We start from the raw sequence: 17,747 nt of genomic DNA, 5'->3' as shown, positions 1-17,747 counted from the left end.
CCTTCTGCTTGCCTTTGGGAAGATTCGGCTGAGGCTGGGTGGTGCAGGGATTTCTCTAAGGCTGCCTAGGATGGTGGGGCTCCTGGTCCAGCCCTGGGCCCCTTCTTAGCAGCAGCTCGTCCCAATTTCCGTACGACAACAGCACTAACGAATGTCTTTTGAGAGCTGATTTTGTATCAGACACTGAGTAAAGCCCTTGACGTGAATTATCTTATTTGATCCAGGTGAAAACCTTACAAGGTAGGGACCACCCTCCATCCCGCTTCTCAGGGGAAGAAGCTGAGGGGGAGGAAGGTGACGTGACTGTCCTCCAAGTCCAGAGCTTGGGAGTGGAGAGCCCGCTGGCCGTTCTCTGGCGCCTGCAACAGCACGCTGCAGCCACTCCCGGCTCAGGCTCCACCTCGGCGGCCTCTTCCTCTGTCTTCCAGACGCCACCGCGTGTAAGAAGTACATCTCCAAGCTGAGGACCACGGTCTCTGCTCAGTCTCGCTTCCTGAGCACCTACGATGGAGCAGAGAATCTTTGCCTGGAGGAAATATACACGGAGAATGTTCTGGAGATCCGGACAGAAGTGGGCATGGCCGGATCCCCACAGCAGAGCCCTGCCACCCTGGGCCTGGAGGGGCTCTTTGGCACCGGTGGCCACCTCAATGAGGATGCGGACACCGTGCTGGTGGTGGGCGAGGCGGGCAGCGGCAAGACCACCCTCCTGCAGCAGCTGCACTTGCTCTGGGCTGCAGGGCGGGACTTCCAGGAGTTTCTCTTCGTCTTCCCGTTCAGCTGCCGGCAGCTGCAGTGCTCGGCAAAACCCCTGTCCGTGCGAACGCTGCTCTTTGAACACTGCTGTTGGCCTGACCTTGGCCAACAAGACGTCTTCCAGTTCCTCCTTGACCACCCCGACCGAGTCCTCTTAACCTTCGACGGCTTTGACGAGTTCAGGTTCCGGTTCACGGATCGCGAGCGGCACTGCTCTCCGACGGACCCCACGTCTGTCCAGAATCTGCTCTTCAACCTTCTTCAGGGCAACCTGTTAAAGAATGCCCGCAAGGTGCTGACCAGCCGCCCGGACGCGGTGTCCCCGCTCCTCCGGAAGTATGTGCGCACGGAGCTGCACCTCAAGGGCTTCTCCGAAGACGGGATCGAACTGTACCTGAGGAAGTGCCACCGGGGGCCGGGCGTGGCCGACCGCCTGGTCCGCCTGCTCAGAGAAACCTCGACCCTCCACGGTTTGTGCCACCTTCCTGTCTTTGCGTGGATGGTGTCCAGATGCCACCAGGAACTGTTGCTGCAGGGTGGGGGGCCCCCGAAGACCACCACGGGCATGTACCTGCTGTTCCTGCAGCGTTTCCTGCTGCACGCCTCCCCGCCAGACTCGGCCCGCCGAGAGCTGGGGCCCAGCCTGCTCAGAGGCAGGCTCTCCACCCTCCTGCACCTCGGCCGCCTGGCTCTCTGGGGCCTGGGCAGGAGCTGCTACGTGTTCTCGGCCAAGCAGCTCCAGGCAGCAGGTGTGGACGAGGAGGACATTTCTCTTGGCTTCCTGGTGCATACCCAGGGGGCTGCGTCCGGGGGCACGCCCCTGCTGGAGTTCTTGCACATCACTTTCCAGTGCTTTTTTGCCGCGTTCTACCTGGCGCTCGGTGCCGACGTGATGCCACCCTCGCTCAGACACCTGTTCAGTTGTGCTCGGACGGGGAGCTCTCGGCTGGCCAGGCTGCTGCCCGTGCTGTGCGTGCAGGGCCCGCGGAGCAGGGAGGGCGGTGTGGAGGCTTTGCTGCGGGAGGCCGAGCCGCACAACCTCCAGATCACGGCGGCCTTCCTGGCAGGGCTGCTGTCCCAGGAGCACCGGGGCCTGCTGGCTGAGTGCCAGGTGTCCGAGAAGGCGCTCCTGCAGCGCCAGGCCTGCGCCCGCCGGTGTCTGGCCCGCAGCCTCCGGAAGCACTTCCACTCCATCCCGCCGGCCCTGCCGGGGGAGGCCAAGAGCATGCACGCCCTGCCCGGGTTCTTGTGGCTCATCCGGAGTCTGTACGAGCTGCAGGAGGAGCGGCTGGCGCGGGAGGCCGTGCGCGGGTTCCGCGTGGAGCACCTCAAGCTGACGTTCTGCGGCGTGGGCCCCGCCGAGTGCGCCGCTCTGGCCTTCGTGCTGCGGCACCTCCGGCGGCCTGTGGCCTTGCAGCTGGACCACAACTCCCTGGGCGACGCTGGGGTGGAGCAGCTGCTGCCTGGCCTCAGCATCTTCAAGGCCCTTTAGTAAGTATCGCGGGGCAAGGCAGTCAGGCCTGGTGTGGACGCCACTGCCACCTAGGGGCAGGAGCGGGAACACCTGCTGCGATCCAGGAGTTCTGGCCACCTCTTCTGTGCAGCCCTGGCCGGGTCCCTTCCCCTGCCTGGGCCTTGGTTCATTTTATTATTGTGTTTTTTATATTTGTTGCAGTCGTATAGCGTAGTGGTTAGACAATTATATAATCTACAAAGTGATCCCTCCAATAATTCTAGTGCCCACCTGGGCCTTAGTCGACATATAGGGTCGATAGCCACGGTTCCTAGGACAGCCCGTGTGACAGGCAGGGCATCTTCCCAGAGTGACCTCTCTTATCTCCTCAGCCACTCTGGGCTGTGGCAGGGACAGTCATTTCCCCTTTGTCTTATATCTGAGGCTCAGAGACGTGACGCAACTTGTCCAGGGTCCCATAGGAAATGGCAGAGCTGTGAGTCACTTGTCCCGTCTTTCTGGTTACTCGTCCCTGCTCCCCGACAGTGCCCGTCACCCGGTCTGTGCATGGGCGTCAGACGTATGGGCGTGACTTCGAAGTCACATGCCAAGTTTCATGTCCTCTGTGGCCCTGTTAGGAACTGCTCCAAATCCACGGTGGCTTGTGCCCCATCAGAAACGTTAAAACAAACAAAAAAAAGAAAAGAAAAGAAAAGAAAGAAAGAAGAAAGAAAGAAAGAAAGAAAGAAAGAAAGAAAGAAATGTTAAAACCCCCCACATGATGGGAATTCCAGGACCCCAGAGAGGGAAAGAGGCTGTGGAGTTTCACCCGAGCTTTCATTCCTCATGCGTCTGGGTGCGGATGAGGTATTGGCGTCCCCCACGCTGCCCTCAGCCCCATCTGAAGGTGCGAGGTTCCCCTTTGGGAGGTCACTGCCAGGCGCCCCTGGGCCTTCTTCCCTGCCTTGGGCCGGGCCAGCTTGGAGGCTGTGCCCAGGTCTGGCGGCCAGCACCCGGCTCCCCAACTTCCCTTTCAGCCTCAAAAGGGGATGTTCTAACCCCTATTTATAACCTCTGAGAAAGCAGAAGCTGTGACTTAGAGTTAAAATCAACTCACAGCCTCCCAGGCATTTGACACTATGCAAGGGACAAACGTCTCGGGGAGCCTATGAAGGTGGCTGGCGTACCTTCTCCAAGCCAAAGCAGCCAGACTCCGTTCCTCCTGGAGCAAACACAGAGAGAGCCACTGGAAACTGAGCGGTGACCTTTACCCCTTTCATGCGGACCGTGGCCCTGAGTGTATAAATGAGATCTCATAATACAACGTATATTGGTACAGTTAATACGTATATTACATATAACGAAGATACAGGATACGTATGAATGTATCAGATGACACATTTACATTCGGTGACTCAAGGAGAGTTTGACAAAGGGAGTGTTTTCAAAGGCCTGGGTGGGTGTTAGGAAGAACCGGGCCCTGGGATACTCCCCAGGCCCGAGGGGCAGAGGGGGCGGGTTGTTACCTGGGAGGAAGGTAGGGAGAGGGCTTGCTGACAGCCGCTGCGGGGCAGCATCCTGGAGGGGTGGGACCTGGGGAGTGCGCCCGGGACTCACTCCCCACCCCTGCCTTAACCCCACCAGGAGCCAGAGTGGGAACCCACGGGTAGCATCCCCAGAATCAGCCCCGCCCCTGGGCCCCAGAGCTGTGCCGAGAAGCGGGGCAGGATCCGTCTGGGGACAGAGCAGTGGCCAGTGCAGCCCTCCGACTTCCTGGGGAGGGACTTTTCACTCAGGATTTCCAGGCCAGTGTGTGGGAGCCGCTACCTGCTAGAAATATGCCCATGCGTGTTTCTGGATTACAGACCCATGGTTCTCAAGGGGGTCCTTGGGCCCCGAGAGGTCAGGACCCACGGGCCTGCGTGGCCCTCACAGAGCCCTCCCTGAAATGATTGGACCCCTTCTCTTTGGTGAGGAAAGCCCATGTGGTCCAGCTCCTGCCTCCCCTCCCCCGTCCCTGAGCTCAGAAGGGCCAAGGGCCGGGGTCGGGGGGGCTGGTGCCTGTCTCTAGTTCCCCAGGAGCTGAGGTTGGTCTGGTCCTAGTCCTTGTGGCTCAGGTGCTCAGGGCAGAGGGGCCCGTGGCAATGCTTCCAGTATTGGGGCCTGTCCCCAGGGCTTCCCGTCACCCAGGTCTGGGGTGGGGGCCCAGAAATCTAGATTTGAAACAAACATGCCTAGAGATGCTGATACAAGTGGTCCAGAGGCCACCCCATGAATGCCGCTGGTCGGTGGGAACCAGCTTGGTGTTCTATTAGTGAATGACCATCTTTGACCAAGTACTGAAATTGCCGACACTCTGGGGGAAGGGAACCACCACAAGGTTGCTATGTGAGCATTTCCTGTGTGTGTGTGTGTGTGTGTGTGTGTGTGTGTGTGTGTGTGTGTGTGAGAGAGAGAGAGAGAGAGTCCCCCTCCTCTCTCCCACAGTGCCACGGCCTCTTTCCCACATGTAGTGTCTCCATGCCAACCGAAACCCTCCGCCTCTGGGAAACCTGAACATAAAGTGCCCTATATCGGTTTCTTTAGACTCTGGGGTGGCGGCTTTCAAAGTTTTTGACTGGGGCCCACACTGCAAAAGAGGTGAAACAAAAACTTCTCAGAATGACTTTCTTTCATTACCTTGGACTCAGTCTGCTGTCCTTCTGTCCTGTTCTTTTTCCCACTTAAACATCCCTGCTCATGACCTTCAGGGTCGATGTCATGACCTACCAACGAGTCTGTAGTGAGACTGTCGGTGCTCTTAAGCCTCAGAGAGAGAGGCCAAATAAGGTCCCGGTGAAGGGTGGGCTCGGGGGCCAGACAGCCTCCTCCAAACCCTTTGGGTGCTGTGCGGCCTGGTAAAGTCGCTTCGCTTGTCTGTGTCTCCGTGTCCTTCTCTCTACCTATGTCATGGGCTTGCAAGGATTAAGTGCCGTTACTCTTAGGAAGTGCTTCAGGTGGCACCGGTGTGCCCCATGTTCCATACGTGCAGCGATCCTGATTCCAGCAGCTTTTACCGTGGGCCAGGTGTCGCCAGGGCTTTATGTGCACTGTCTCTTTAAATCTGAACCAGGGCTTGCTTTCAGCAAACAGCTGGTGAGGGGCTGCTCAGGATCAGAACCCCCACCAAGGGTTCCAGAGCCTGAGCTGTGACCCTGTTGGGCAGGACCTCCCAAGTTTGCCTGATGATGGAGAACCCCACCCATAGGGGTTACAATACATGGCGTCCTGTGTCCTGGCCTGTACATGTTGCATGGCCAGCTCCAGGCACCAGGGTGGAAGCCTGTATTTTAGGGGTGCTTTTGGATGTTGTGATCAGGTGAGCTTTGGAAACTCTGACCCAAGAGGCATGTCTGGGGGCTGCCAGGCGGGGTCTGACCAGCAGGAGTGATGTCAAGGGGGGTGAAGGGCTGGATAGCAGAACCTCACTGACCACAGCCTTCCTGCCGGTTTTCCCAAGTCTTGGCCCCTCTCGTCCAACTGGTCTACCCTCTGCTCGCTCAGCCACCTGATCCTGGGGTAGGAAGTCTGTCTAGTTCCTCTGCTCCTTGGCCATGTCACAGCTCCTTCCCACCTTGGACGGAACCTTCTGGGAGGCCGTGCTGATGGCCACTTCCCTCCCACAGAGCTGGAAAGGGCCCCTCAGGTTAGGCCTGTGACGTCCCAAGGAGTCTGGTGTTCTTTGAGCAGGGGCTCCGGGTCCCCATCTCCTGAGCTGCCCCCCGCATCATGCACGACATCAGCACCCTGGCCAGGGATGGGGGAGTCCCCGCGTTCCCTGGGAGCACAGATGCCAGCACTTGGGGGACGAGTGAAAGTCTCTTTGGAGGTTTCGGTCATTTTTTTTTCCTCCTGTCATGAGCTCTGTTTTCAGGTTTATCTATCTGGTGTGTTTTAGCCTGCGAGATAATAATATCTCAGACCGAGGCTTTTGCAAGCTCGTCGAACATGCTCTTCACTGTGAGGCGCTGCAGAAGTTAGCGTAAGTCCGTCTGGGCCGGGACGTTGGGCCCCGGGTCTCCAGGTCCCCAGGTCCCCAGCCTTGTTCCCTGGGAACCTCCGTGAACTGTGATGGGCTGGGCAGGTGTGTGCGTGGCGGCAGGTGCAGGGAGACTCTTGTCCCGTGGGAACAGGCTGCCCTGGGTTTGGGCGCGTGCTGTCCCTTGTGCCTGTCTCCAAGTCTCTCTCTCAACTCTTTCCAGTTTATTCAACAACAAGCTGACCGACGGCTGCACCCAGTCCCTGGCCAGGCTCCTCGAGTGCCGGCAGAACTTCTTGGCGTTGAGGTGAGCCTCGGCTTCCCTGTTCCCGGACGCCGTCTGTCCCTGCCACTGCTCCATCCGGATGGTCTGGGCTCGGCCCTGGCTCGCCCATACTGGGGGCCTGATTTCCTGGCTGAATACCAGGATGGCATAGGGGTGGGTGCTGCAATCACTTGCTGCCACAGGTGTGGCTGCCAGTTGTGACAAAAAAAAAATCTTGGAAGGTCCTTTTGGGTGCTTAGTGGGGTGCAGGGTTTGCACCCAGCCTGGGAAATGTGCATGTCAGCTGCCCCCCGCCCCTCCTCTGGCCTCCACTGGGCTCCCTCCTACCTGATTGGTGCCTGGCTCAGCCTGGCTTCTCCCTCTCTCTGGGCGATTCTGACCTCCTGGCCTGACAGAGTGAACGAAGACAAAGTGAAGACCTTCTTCCATTAGTTCTTTCTACCGGCCGGGCTGGGTTTGGGGACGTGAGCTGCCGTCTTTGAACTCGTTGACTATGTAGCTTGGTCTCAGGCGGGGCCACTGAGGCCAGTGCCAGGGCGGCCCTTGTGTACAAAGGATTCTCTTCCGCTGCCAACGCCCCCTCCTAATTCACACACGGGAGAGTGGCTGTGGCCAGGCCTGTGCTGGCCCAGCCGCAGGTGGCCACACTCAGAGGTAGAGGCCTGGGCCTGTGGTGAGTAGGGCATCGCTGTTCAGAGCCCGGGGCTGTGCAGCCAGGCTGGCTGAGGTTTGAACCCGGGACGCCTGTGATTTGGATCCTCATTGGCTGTGCGGCCTTGGGTCAGCCCACCGCGTGCTTCTGTTTATCCTTCTGTAAAATGGAGAGAGCAGTGACAGTGACCTCCCAGGCTGCTGTGGTGAGCTGCGTCCATAGTGAGTTAATATCCATGTACACGTGTAATAAGTGCCTTACATGGTGCGTGGAAGGCCGTGGGGAGCCACGTAAGTTCTCAGCATGCCCAGTCAGTCCACTCTTCCAGGGAGGGATGAGGTGTGCCACCGGGAAACTGCCTGGAGGGGAAATGGGGATGGGAGCTGGGGAGGCTGCAGGGCGGGTCTGCTGGGGGGAGAGGGGAAGAGGGAGAGAGGGGGAGGGGAGGACGTGTCCTGGACTTCAGGGCAGTTCCCAGAGAGCGGCGTGGAAGGCAGCTTGGGGTGCTCTGGGTGCTCCAGGTGGCAGGGGCCCCCCGTCTCCCAGTCACTGGCCCGCAGTAGGTGTGGGACGCAGGCCTTGGTGCAGTGCGGATGCTGGATTTTTCAGCATGGGGTGGGGCCTTCAGTCATACAACCTGAGAGGCCACCGCTTTCTCGGAGGGGACAATAATCCCTGCCCTGTAGGGTTCTTGTGAGTCGGAGTGGCTTCGTGTGAGAGTTCTCTGAGAAAACCAAAGTGCGCTATTGTTCCAGGAAGCCTGGGTTTGTGGGTGAGAGTTCTGGGCTTCCTCAAAGTGTCGGATTTGGGTGAAACCTGTTCCACCAATCCCTGCAGAAGGCTCGGCAGGGCCCCCTTCTTGCTCCCAGTCCTGGGCCTGCCAGGAACAGGTAGATGCCACCTGCAGCAGGTGCGGCGGGGAAGGCTGCCAGGTGCTGAGACAGGAAGCAAAGGTGTGACAGTGAGTCACCCTGGCTCCCCCGAGAAAGCACCTTCCAGGACCTCTGCCTCCTGTGGCTCCTGCCGTACCTGTCACCCTGCTTTGCCCTGCTTTCCCTGAGCTGGTGGAAAACAAAGTGTCGGGAGCTGCTGCACAAGCTCCCCGAGCACCGACTGGCTCCTGCGTCTGCACCCGGCCCCCACAGCGGTTTCCCCAGCTTTCTCTGTCCAGGCCACACTTTCCCCCGCAGACCCGGGCCTTCTGCCCGCATGACCCACTTGCTCTCAGCCTCCTCTGTCTTCCCTTCCAGGCTGGGGAACAACCACATCACCTCCGCGGGAGCCCAGGTGCTGGCCCGAGGGCTCAGGGCCAACACCTCCCTGCAGTTTCTCGGGTAGGTTGGGTTCCGGGGCCCAGGCGGCGTGGAGGGTTTTGGGGCAGGTGACACTCTTGAGCCAGAAGGCCCCTGTGGGGAGGGTGAGGCAGGGAGACGGTAAGCGGCCCTTGGCTGCGTGGTGGTTGCTTTCCATGGGAGAAACAGGAAGTTCGGGATGTCAGTGCTGGGGGCAGGCAGCACCCACAGGTGGCAGGAAGCCCTCGGGTCGTCATGGGTGCTGGGGCTGCGCTTCTCACCTCCGTCTGTGCCCTGGGACCACTGAGGGGCTTCTGCAGCTCGCCATCACCTGGGCCCCACCCCAGACTGATATGTGAATGGTCTGGGGGTACCGCCCAGGGGTCCCAGAGGAGGTGCAGCCCAGTGAGGACCGAGCACAGAGAAGGCCGGGGGGAAGAGAGGCTGGAGCCCAGATTAGCGGGGAGGAGGTTGTATAGGGGAGTGCTGCGGGGCAGTCAGACATAGGCTGGGAGGGCAGTTCTTGGTCCCCGGGGCCCCAGAGCACAGCCTCCTGTTTGCTGGGCAGAGCAACAGCCCCCAACATCGCTCTGTGCCATCCCCTGCAGCCCCTCTCCTGTCCTGTCTTGCCCTTGGTGGGTCCATTTGACAAGAACTGGGGGTTTTAGGACCCCAGACTGTAGGAGGACAGAATAACCTTAGGGCCCACGTGCTCCGATCCATTCCACATGGATCGGAAGTGACCTGCCATGCGCCTCACCCCCCCCCCCCCCGCACTGGGTGCAGCTGGACCCAGGAGAGTGACTGTGGCTGGGGACACCAGCACCTCTTCCAAGCTGCTCTAGTAACTCAGAGTCTAGAACAAGGGGCGACCATAGCCCCACTGAGCTCTTTCCTTTTTGAGGCCACATCTGGCCTGGTGTTTATCATTCAACACGTATTTATGAAGGCCCCTGTGTGGGCCGGGCACTGAGCTAAATTCACCCCCAACACCGTCCCGTGGTACAAGCGGTTCTGCAAGTTGCATTTTTTCTCAACAATAGAGTATAGGCGTCTTTTCATCTCCTTTGGCCTCACTGTTTCAAGAGCAGCTGCTTAGTGCTCCACTGGCTGGATGTCGCAATCTGTTTCACCGGTCGCAAGCTGGGGCATGCTCAGGTTGTGCCCCGGATTTTTGCTATTTCAGCGTCCCATCCCCTGGGACGGGACACAGGGCGGGGTCAACACGGAGGCAGGGCTCAATAAATATTTACCTAGTGAGCGAAAGTGTGGCGAACATCTCAGCTCGGCGATCTTTGCTCACGAGTGCACGCAGGCGGCCAGGCGCCTCTGGGTGTCAAAGAGCTGAGTCACAAGGGGTGCATTGGCCTGCCCCTGTGAAAAGGAGTGTTTCCGAACCACAGTTGTTCTGATGGCCCAGAAGGGGTTGGACACCATGCGGAAACCAGGGATGTTCGGGAGCAGGAGATAACGAGATAGACTGGTTCTGGGTAGTCTCGGGGGCTAGTGATGGACTTGTGGGGACAGCTACCAGGAAGCAGATTGGACCTAAATGTCAAGAAAAGTGTCAAGGCCGTGTGAATTGCCTTTGGGAAGGAGCTCCCTGTCCCTGGGGGTATGCGCTGGGTGTTCGGAGTGTTCTGTAAGTCTGATTTCAAGCTGCTGAGCAATCTGAGTGAAGGTGGGCCCACTGGGTTGGGGCCTCAGAACCCCAGTGGGACCTTTCTGGGCTTGGTAGTGGGGGGCTGCCCCTCTGGCTGGGGCCATGGAGAGGAATGTGCCTTGGGAGGAGGCCCAGAACACATAGCATGTTCTCACTGACACTGCTGTTGACTGTTGGCCTTTTCAGGTTCTGGGGCAACAAGGTGGGTGACACAGGGGCGCAGGCCTTGGCGGAAGCCTTGGGCGACCACCAGAGCTTGAGGTGGCTCAGGTAAGCTTCAGTGTCTGTCCTGTCCTTGTCACAGGGGAGCCAGCCTGAGGAGCGGGGAGCCTGGGCCTGTTTGGAAGGTCTTTGAACCTCATGTTCACCCCCTATGTTAGGCAAGGGGATGAGAAAGAAGCACCATTGGGTTTGGAGCCCCGCCACTTTGGAGATGCCCCTTCCCCTCTCATGGGTCTCAATTCCCTGTGTTAGTGGAGGGTCTTGGGCTGGATCGAGTACGTTGTATCTCTAGGACCGAACGCATCTGCAGTGCCGCCCAGCACTCTGGGTAGGGAAGGGGTCTCAGGCTGCTTCTGGGCTTGATGGACAAGGGCACGGTGACCAATGGTTGGTGTCTGAGAGGGAGCAGAAGAGGAAGGGGAAGTGTGTGGGGCTTCGCATTCCGCCCTTCAAGGCTTAGCTTATCTCTGAGGTCCCTCCCGGCTCTGACACCTGTTTGTCCCTTGGTCACACCCAGCTTGGTGGGGAACGACATTGGCAGTGAGGGTGCAAAGGCCTTAGCGCTGATGTTGGAGAAGAACGTGGCACTGGAAGAACTCTGGTGAGTTTGGGGGCGTCCTTGCTTGGGAGACAGGGGGTGATAGTTGTCTTCCTTTCTTCCCCGGCCTCATCCAGGGAAACAGCTGTGTGGATGGGATGAGGTGCATGACTGAGTGATTGGGTGAATGTGCTTGTCTTCCAGAGTCCTGCGTGGGTGAAGCTTAGCAAGCCTGGCATAGAGGTGCTCCCTCTTTCTATTTGGTTGTATTTAAGGGTTTGCAGGTTTGGGCTCTGCCTCCCTGTGGCCTCATGGTGGAGCGCACAGGTTCCGGAGTCAGGTGGGCTGAGCTTCTAGGCCACGTTCAGTAACAACGTCTGAATCTCAGGTTTCCCCCAACTAGAAGACGCTGGTGTAAGAACGAAATGCGGTAATGCCTGCGAGGACCCTAGTGCCTGACATTTTTCGACATGTTCCGCGGTGACAGGGATGGCATTACCCCTGTGGCAGTGGCTCCCTGCTGCTGCTGCAGGTCACTGTCACTGTGACTGTCACTACAAACAGAGTTTGATCCTTTCAGAGCGAGTGTGGACCCAGGTGTGCCTGAGGACCCTGGGCGTCAGAGTCAGGGGCGTGGTGGAAGGTGCAGTGGAGTTTGGGGGGACGTTCAGGGGTGAACTGAGAGCCATACCTCCACCACTGACCTGAAACTGATTCCAGGTTTTCCACCCATCAGATGCCACCTGTCTAGTCTTCTTATGATCTGTCTTGGGCAGTTTCACACTGTAGCAGCGCGATAAAAGGCTGACTTATTCAGGAAGCAGAAGGGCACCAGATAAACCTCTGAGCACTGTCACTGTGGTGGTGGGCGGGGCTCACTGGCTCCACCCATTTTCTGCTGACTATGCCCTGATTGGGTCCGAGCACTAGGAATTTCTTGTGGGAGGAGCACCTCGCTGTGAGAGCCTCTACCAGGACTGCCGTGGGCTGCGAGGGAGGGAAGACCTCCACCTGCAGAACAGGGCGTGGCTTTCCACGGGCAGGTGCAGACTGCTGAGGGCTGGGAGGGCATCCCCACGAGACCAGCAGGGGTCGGGACTCTCTGTGATCCATCACATCCTCAGTCTGTGGCTGCGTCCTCATGATTGGTGGTCTCATGATCACAAGAAGGCTGCAGCGTCTCCAGCACTCCTTGTGTGTCCCAGGATTCCGCCTGTATAGCCCAGGAGGGCAGAGGCACAGGCCGGCCAGGCTGCTTCCCTCTGAAGAGTGTCCCCAGGGGCCCCATCTGTCAACGTCCCCTTACATGTTCCTGCGTGGCCATGGGCATGTCTGTCGGCTAACCCTGGCTGCAGTGGAGAGGGGGAAAACAATGTTTTTGTTGTTGTCATTCGCTTGTGTCTTTACCAAGCCCATGGCTGCCCCAGACAAAACTAGGCTTCCGTTGATAAGAGAGAAAGGGGAAGGGGATAGAGTCCCTGGGCCATGAGGGAACTTGGGGTGAGTTTGCTCCCTGAGGTGGCCCTGGAATGGAGACTGTCACACCCTGTGGGGTGTGTCTGATCTGCCCCCCTTTATTTGTAAGTGTTGACTCTCGGATGTTGGACTTTCTAAATGGGGGGTCATGGCTCACCCGATGTGGACTCCGGCTGGCAGTGCCTGCAGTGTTGTGGCTGCGATGAACAAATTTACACGGACTGCAGAGTCCTGTGGAGAAAAGGGACTGCACGGCCACTCTCTGAGAGAGAGAGGGCCCCGACCCTTGCTTGGACAGGCTTTTATCGATTTCTGGGAGCATTACATCAAGGAAGGTCCTCATTCATTATGCTCAGGCAGTAAGGATCAAACAACAGAGAACATATAAAGAACTATGAGGGCTTATTCTGAGTCAGGGTCAGTTAGCTAAAGGGCTACAAAACTTTGGGAAACAAACTCATTTCCTGCTTGGACCCTTATCAGAAAATTGATGACATTCTTAGCAAAGCAGGTTTCACAGGATTTTACATATTCTTTCTTAGGCCTGATCGCCCAGGGAACCCACCCTTTCCACACAGGGCTGCACCACACTCTGTCATTGTTTCAGGCTTAAATCAGGCAGGGAAGTAAGACAGTCAAGAGATTAGGAGACTTCTTGCAGACACAATGAGGACTTAGGCTGTGTCAAAGCTGAGGGGTGAGGGCCCATCACCCTCTTTTTCTACAGCCCTCCAAGTCCTTACCCGAGGGCCTCTTTGTGACTGTGCCTGTCTTAGGTTGTCCCTCCCTTGAGGAATCTTACCCATCATTGGCTAACCAGTTATCTGCCCAGGGCCAAGCAGGGTGAAGAGAAAGGGGGCAGAGGCGGTGCCCCTGCCAGGGAGATAACCTTTGTCTCCTTAGTGGCTTATGGTCCCAAGGTCTTTTTACTCAGCCTTAGCTATGAGGGGATTACAGCTTCTGAAACCAGGCAGGGCGGTTCCCAACACTCACCTTCAGGCACCTGATCTTCCACAATAAATGTTGCTGTACTGACAGAGTCTCCCCTTCTTCTTCCCAGCCTGGAGGAGAACCATCTCCAAGATGAAGGTGTGTGCTCTCTCGCTGAAGGACTTGTGAGAAATTCAAGTTTGAAAGTCCTCAAGTAAGGAGCCGGGACAGCAGTGACCAGCATGGGGGTGGGGTGGTTCTAAATTGGAGACCTGGGCAGGTGCCCATCCTGGTTAACTTCTATGAGGCAGCATGAGGTAGCCTGGTGGAACCATTGCAGGTATTGTTGAGGGGTCCCCAAAACGCAGGCAGGGACTCCAAGGCAAGGTGGCCCCAGCAAACCCCATGGTGAGGAGTCATGGGGTGGGGTAGGGAAGGGAAGGTGAAAGATAACCGTGTGTCACCAAGCCTGTTATTGCTGAGGCTACTGGGGCTCAGTCCCACTGGTGCTGGGCCACGTGGATATTTACCCACCAGCTGCCTGTCGTTCTGAGGCTGGAGTGTGCTTGTGGGGACATTAACTGTCCAGCACTTCCAGTGCTTGCCCTGAACATGGCTGAGCACGCCTCCGGGGTCAGGAGCAAAGCCTCAGGTCCAGGGGAGAGGGTGGTCTTCCCAGGCAGCAGCCCTCAGAGCCAGAGGGGACAGCCGAGGGAATGTGTGGGCCGTGGGCCCTTCCCTGGCTCGGGTGAGAGGAGCTTTCGGATGGGCGCCTCCGGTGGTTGCTCTTGTGCTGTGCAGGCAGGCACGGTTGCTGTATTCTGGGGCACGTGGTTTAGATGACACCATTCTTTGTTCGATTCTTATACCCGCTGAAATGGGTGCTCTTTTAGGTCCCTTGTAGAGATGAGGAAATTGGGACTAATTTGCTTGAGGTCAGAGAGGAAGCGGTGTAAGCTGGATTTGAACCCAGGAAGTCTGGCACTAAAAGGCATATAGCACCTTCCGAGGGGAGTAGCCACGTATTTAGATGAATGACTCTACTGGATGGAAGAGAGAAAAGTACGTCTCACTTGAGGCCTTGAGCCTTGGTCGATGAGCTCGTGAGGAATCTTGGCCGGAGAGGGGCAGGTCAAGGGGGCCGCTGGGCTCCAGCAGGCCGGCCAACTCCCAAAGCCTCCTTTAATCGGACAGGCCCAAGAGGGCACCCGAGCACCCCTGAAGCTCACCATTGCGTCGTCCTCTCCAGGCTGTCCAACAACTGCATCACCCACCTTGGGGCACAAGCCCTCCTGCAGGCCCTTGAAAGGAACAACACGATCCTGGAAGTCTGGTAAGGCCCTGGCAAGACCTCTCCACCTCTCTGAGCCTCGGTTTTCCAATCTGTGAAATGGGGCAAGTGGGGAGAGGCGCTTGAGAATTTCTAAGGTCCCTTTTGGCTCCGATGATCAGTGACATTCTGCACATGATGGGCATAGCTCTGTGCTGGGAAAGATGTCTTCGAGTCTCTGATCGGGGACCAGTCCTTTTATTTTTAAGTCACGAGTATTTATTCGAAACGGCACTGTTCTAGCCAGTTGTGTGGTGGAAGAGTAACAGAGGAAAGAACAGAAGCTCCTGCCCTCCTGGGTATTGCATCTGCCATCGCACGCCAAGGCCACTGCGTCAGACCATGTGCGGCTGTGGGTGGACGTTACCCAGGGTGGGCACCGCTGTACAGCGTATCCAAGTCTTTATACTTAAAAGTTGTATGTATTCGAAAAAACTAGTGGGTCACAACGTCAAGGATTTGTCTTCCTTTCCATGGAGGTAACTGTCGCTCACAGAGTAAGCAGAGAGGTTCCCCCTGGTTAACACAGTACACATGAATGACACTCACTACACACGTTTCAGACCCTGAGCTAGAAGCCCAAACAGATGCTCCTTGATTTAGGATAAACCCCTCCTAAGTTGAAAGTATCATTCTGTCAAAAATGCGTTGAACACACCTAACCCACCAGACATTGCAGATCAGCCCGGCCCACCTTCAACGTGCTCAGGAAACGTACGTTAGACTCGAGTTGGGCCAAATCTTCCCACTGCCCTGCATCGTGAGAGAGCATCATAATGCCATCCCTGGCCCAGGAAAAAGATACGAATTCAAAATGTGAATGCATTTCGCTTTCGCACTGTTGTGAAATCAAAAAGTTATGCTGAACCATCGTAAGTGGGAGCCCATCTGTATTTTAAACCTAGGAGGTTCCCCATTTAAAAATCTATACTTCAGAGTTTTCTTAAAAAAAAAAAAAAAGCTGGCACTCTGGACCCCCATTGCAACTGCCGGTACTGAAGCAGAGCAGAGGAGGGACCGACCCCGCTCTGCCGGACAAAATGGCCCGGGGTGGACTGCACACCCAGGAAGCCTGCTGGCCCAGACCAGGCCCCCGGGGGCTGCTGCACAGCACGGCCTCATCCGGGGGAGCTTGTGAGCCCGCTTTCAATAGGCGGACTCACCCCTCCCTGGAAACGCACTTCTAGGCAGCAGCAAGTGCAGCTCTCAGATGAAGAAGTTAAAAATAAAGATTTCTACAATCTGCGCCCTGCTGGAGAGAGCACCTCATGTGTGGTTGGTTGTGCAATCCCAGAGCCTTGGCCGTCCTCGGTCCTGGGCACACTGTGGGCTATTTGTTAAAAATCATTGCGCACCCCTAAGGAATGTCACAGTCTGTGCCTGTGGGGAGCAGGCCGGCACCAGGTGGGTATTTTAAGGGCTTGATGTTTGCTTCCTGTGGGTGGCGCTGGGGGCAGGGGGCACCTGGTCCTGCTCATCCCATTCTGGGCCGATTCTGCTGGTGCCATAAAAAGAATGGCCAGCTGGCTGGGTCCAGTGTGGACGCTGAGCACAGGCACGGGGCCTGTGTCATTGTGCGCAGTGATTCATGAGCTGCACTGTGGACACGGGCAAAACCAGTGGGCTTCCCTCCCAGGGCAGCTGCCGCTGGGCCGGAGCGGCAGGCCATCCCCGCCTGGCTTTAGAAAGCGCAGCCTCCGTTGGAAAGCAGTGCTGTGGTTCTGTCTTCACTCCACCCACTCTTCGCTTGTCCCCTTCAGGCTCCGAGGAAACACTTTCTCCCCGGAGGAAATCGAGCAGCTCAGCCAGAGGGACACCAGACTCCTGCTGTGAGGTCTCCGGCCGACCTGCGTCTCAGGTTGCGTGTGAGCCCTGGGTTTGCATCCCAGAAGCTGATTACGTTTGGCAGCAGCTCGTTCAGACGGAGCCTTGTCCTGTGTGGGGTCCACTTGGGAGGTCACCTTTGTCCTGGCAGAGAAGGACCAGCAGTGTCCTTCAGCATGGACGTTTCCAAAGCCTACTCTGGCCATCAAGCTGTCCCCACAATGCAGCCCACGGGCCGTAGAAGAGGAGCAGCTGCCCCATGTCACAGGGCCAGCCCCCTGCTGATGGGACCTGTCACTGAGCCCTTGAAGGTTACTGAGTGCCTGTCAGCCGGCGTGGGGACCTGGATCCATGTGACAGGCCCCGTTCCGTGCCTCTCGCAGTGAGGGTGGGTGGGTGTCCAGGAAGAAACTTCCTGCTGCGTTTTGCTCATGCGCCAGCCACCCCGCTGCTGCCCGCATCTGGTTCCAGCGCTCCTCCCAGACCCGGTGGCAAACAGCATTTCCTCTGTGCCTGCGGGTTGCGAATGAGTGTCAGTGTTCTCCGCTTTGATACACTTCCCCCTCCCACCCCACCATGGGAGAGGCTACCATGTACCCTGCTTTCCTCTCTGGTCCTTAGGGCATTATTGGGAGGTGACACATGGCAGCCATTGAGTCCTTGAGGTGGTCTAGATTGGCAAGAAGAAGATGACCACGTGACAGCTGGTCACCCAGGTGGACTCTTATTTCCAGTTAAGTCAATTACGCTTCAGTCAAGCCTTCGGAATCAACTCTCCACGCAAACGCAGCTTTGAAAACAGGGTCTGCGCCAGGCGTTTGCACGGCCCCATGAGCTCTCCGGCAGATGCCATGAACTGAACTCTGAGAGCAGACTTCCAAAATATATCCCCAAGAGGCAGTTCCGGTTTGTTTGTGCCAGAATGCTTTAGGATATAAAGTTGTGGATCCAAAGGTTACAGGGCAAAACTCAAAGGCCCTTCCTTAGCAAGCAGATGTTTTCTGGATTTTTCAGAGGGATGCCTGTGTAGCCTTGGTAAAATGCTACACACGTGTTATTATTGTAGACATTGCTATCTGTGAAAACTGGTTTATATTTATCAGCCATGCTGCTTTCTTCTTCCAAGTTTATGTTTTTATTTAAAAAATAACCAGGAATTCTTTGCTGTGACTCGTCACAGAGAAGAAAACCATGGAGTCCCCCAAGCCGTCTTCATGGTGACGGAACATCTCGCAATGTTCCTGCAACTTGTCAAATGTTAAAGCGCACTTTTCTACTTGAAGGGTGGAAAAATGATGTTTTCGACC

General features: G+C 57.1%; 1 protein-coding gene across 4 annotated transcripts in view; it reads left to right on the top strand.

Annotated features, from left to right (window-relative positions):
• Positions 1–17,542, top strand: part of NOD2 (nucleotide binding oligomerization domain containing 2) — a 31,412-nt gene extending 13,870 nt beyond the window's left edge. For 2 of the 4 annotated variants that reach the window (XM_053663215.1, XM_037141572.2), the window contains 9 exons: positions 429–2,247; positions 6,147–6,230; positions 6,451–6,534; positions 8,416–8,499; positions 10,307–10,390; positions 10,860–10,943; positions 13,417–13,500; positions 14,536–14,619; positions 16,377–17,542. In XM_053663215.1, coding sequence (XP_053519190.1) covers positions 429–2,247; positions 6,147–6,230; positions 6,451–6,534; positions 8,416–8,499; positions 10,307–10,390; positions 10,860–10,943; positions 13,417–13,500; positions 14,536–14,619; positions 16,377–16,449 — 2,480 coding nt within the window. In that variant the 3' untranslated portion in view covers positions 16,450–17,542. Of the gene's footprint in view, positions 1–428; positions 2,248–6,122; positions 6,231–6,450; positions 6,535–8,415; positions 8,500–10,306; positions 10,391–10,859; positions 10,944–13,416; positions 13,501–14,480; positions 14,620–16,376 lie in introns of those variants that run through there. The other 2 variants (XM_037141573.2, XM_053663216.1) reach the window with 2 other exon arrangements.
• The last annotated feature ends 205 nt before the right edge of the window (positions 17,543–17,747 follow it).

This window comes from Artibeus jamaicensis, unplaced genomic scaffold (assembly GCF_021234435.1).
Source record: "Artibeus jamaicensis isolate MK-2021 breed Jamaican fruit bat unplaced genomic scaffold, CSHL_Jam_final contig_3152, whole genome shotgun sequence".
NCBI classification, from domain to species: domain Eukaryota; kingdom Metazoa; phylum Chordata; class Mammalia; order Chiroptera; family Phyllostomidae; genus Artibeus; species Artibeus jamaicensis.
The sequence above is the reverse complement of the archived record's forward strand: the minus strand, read 5'-3'. Positions and strand labels throughout refer to the sequence as shown.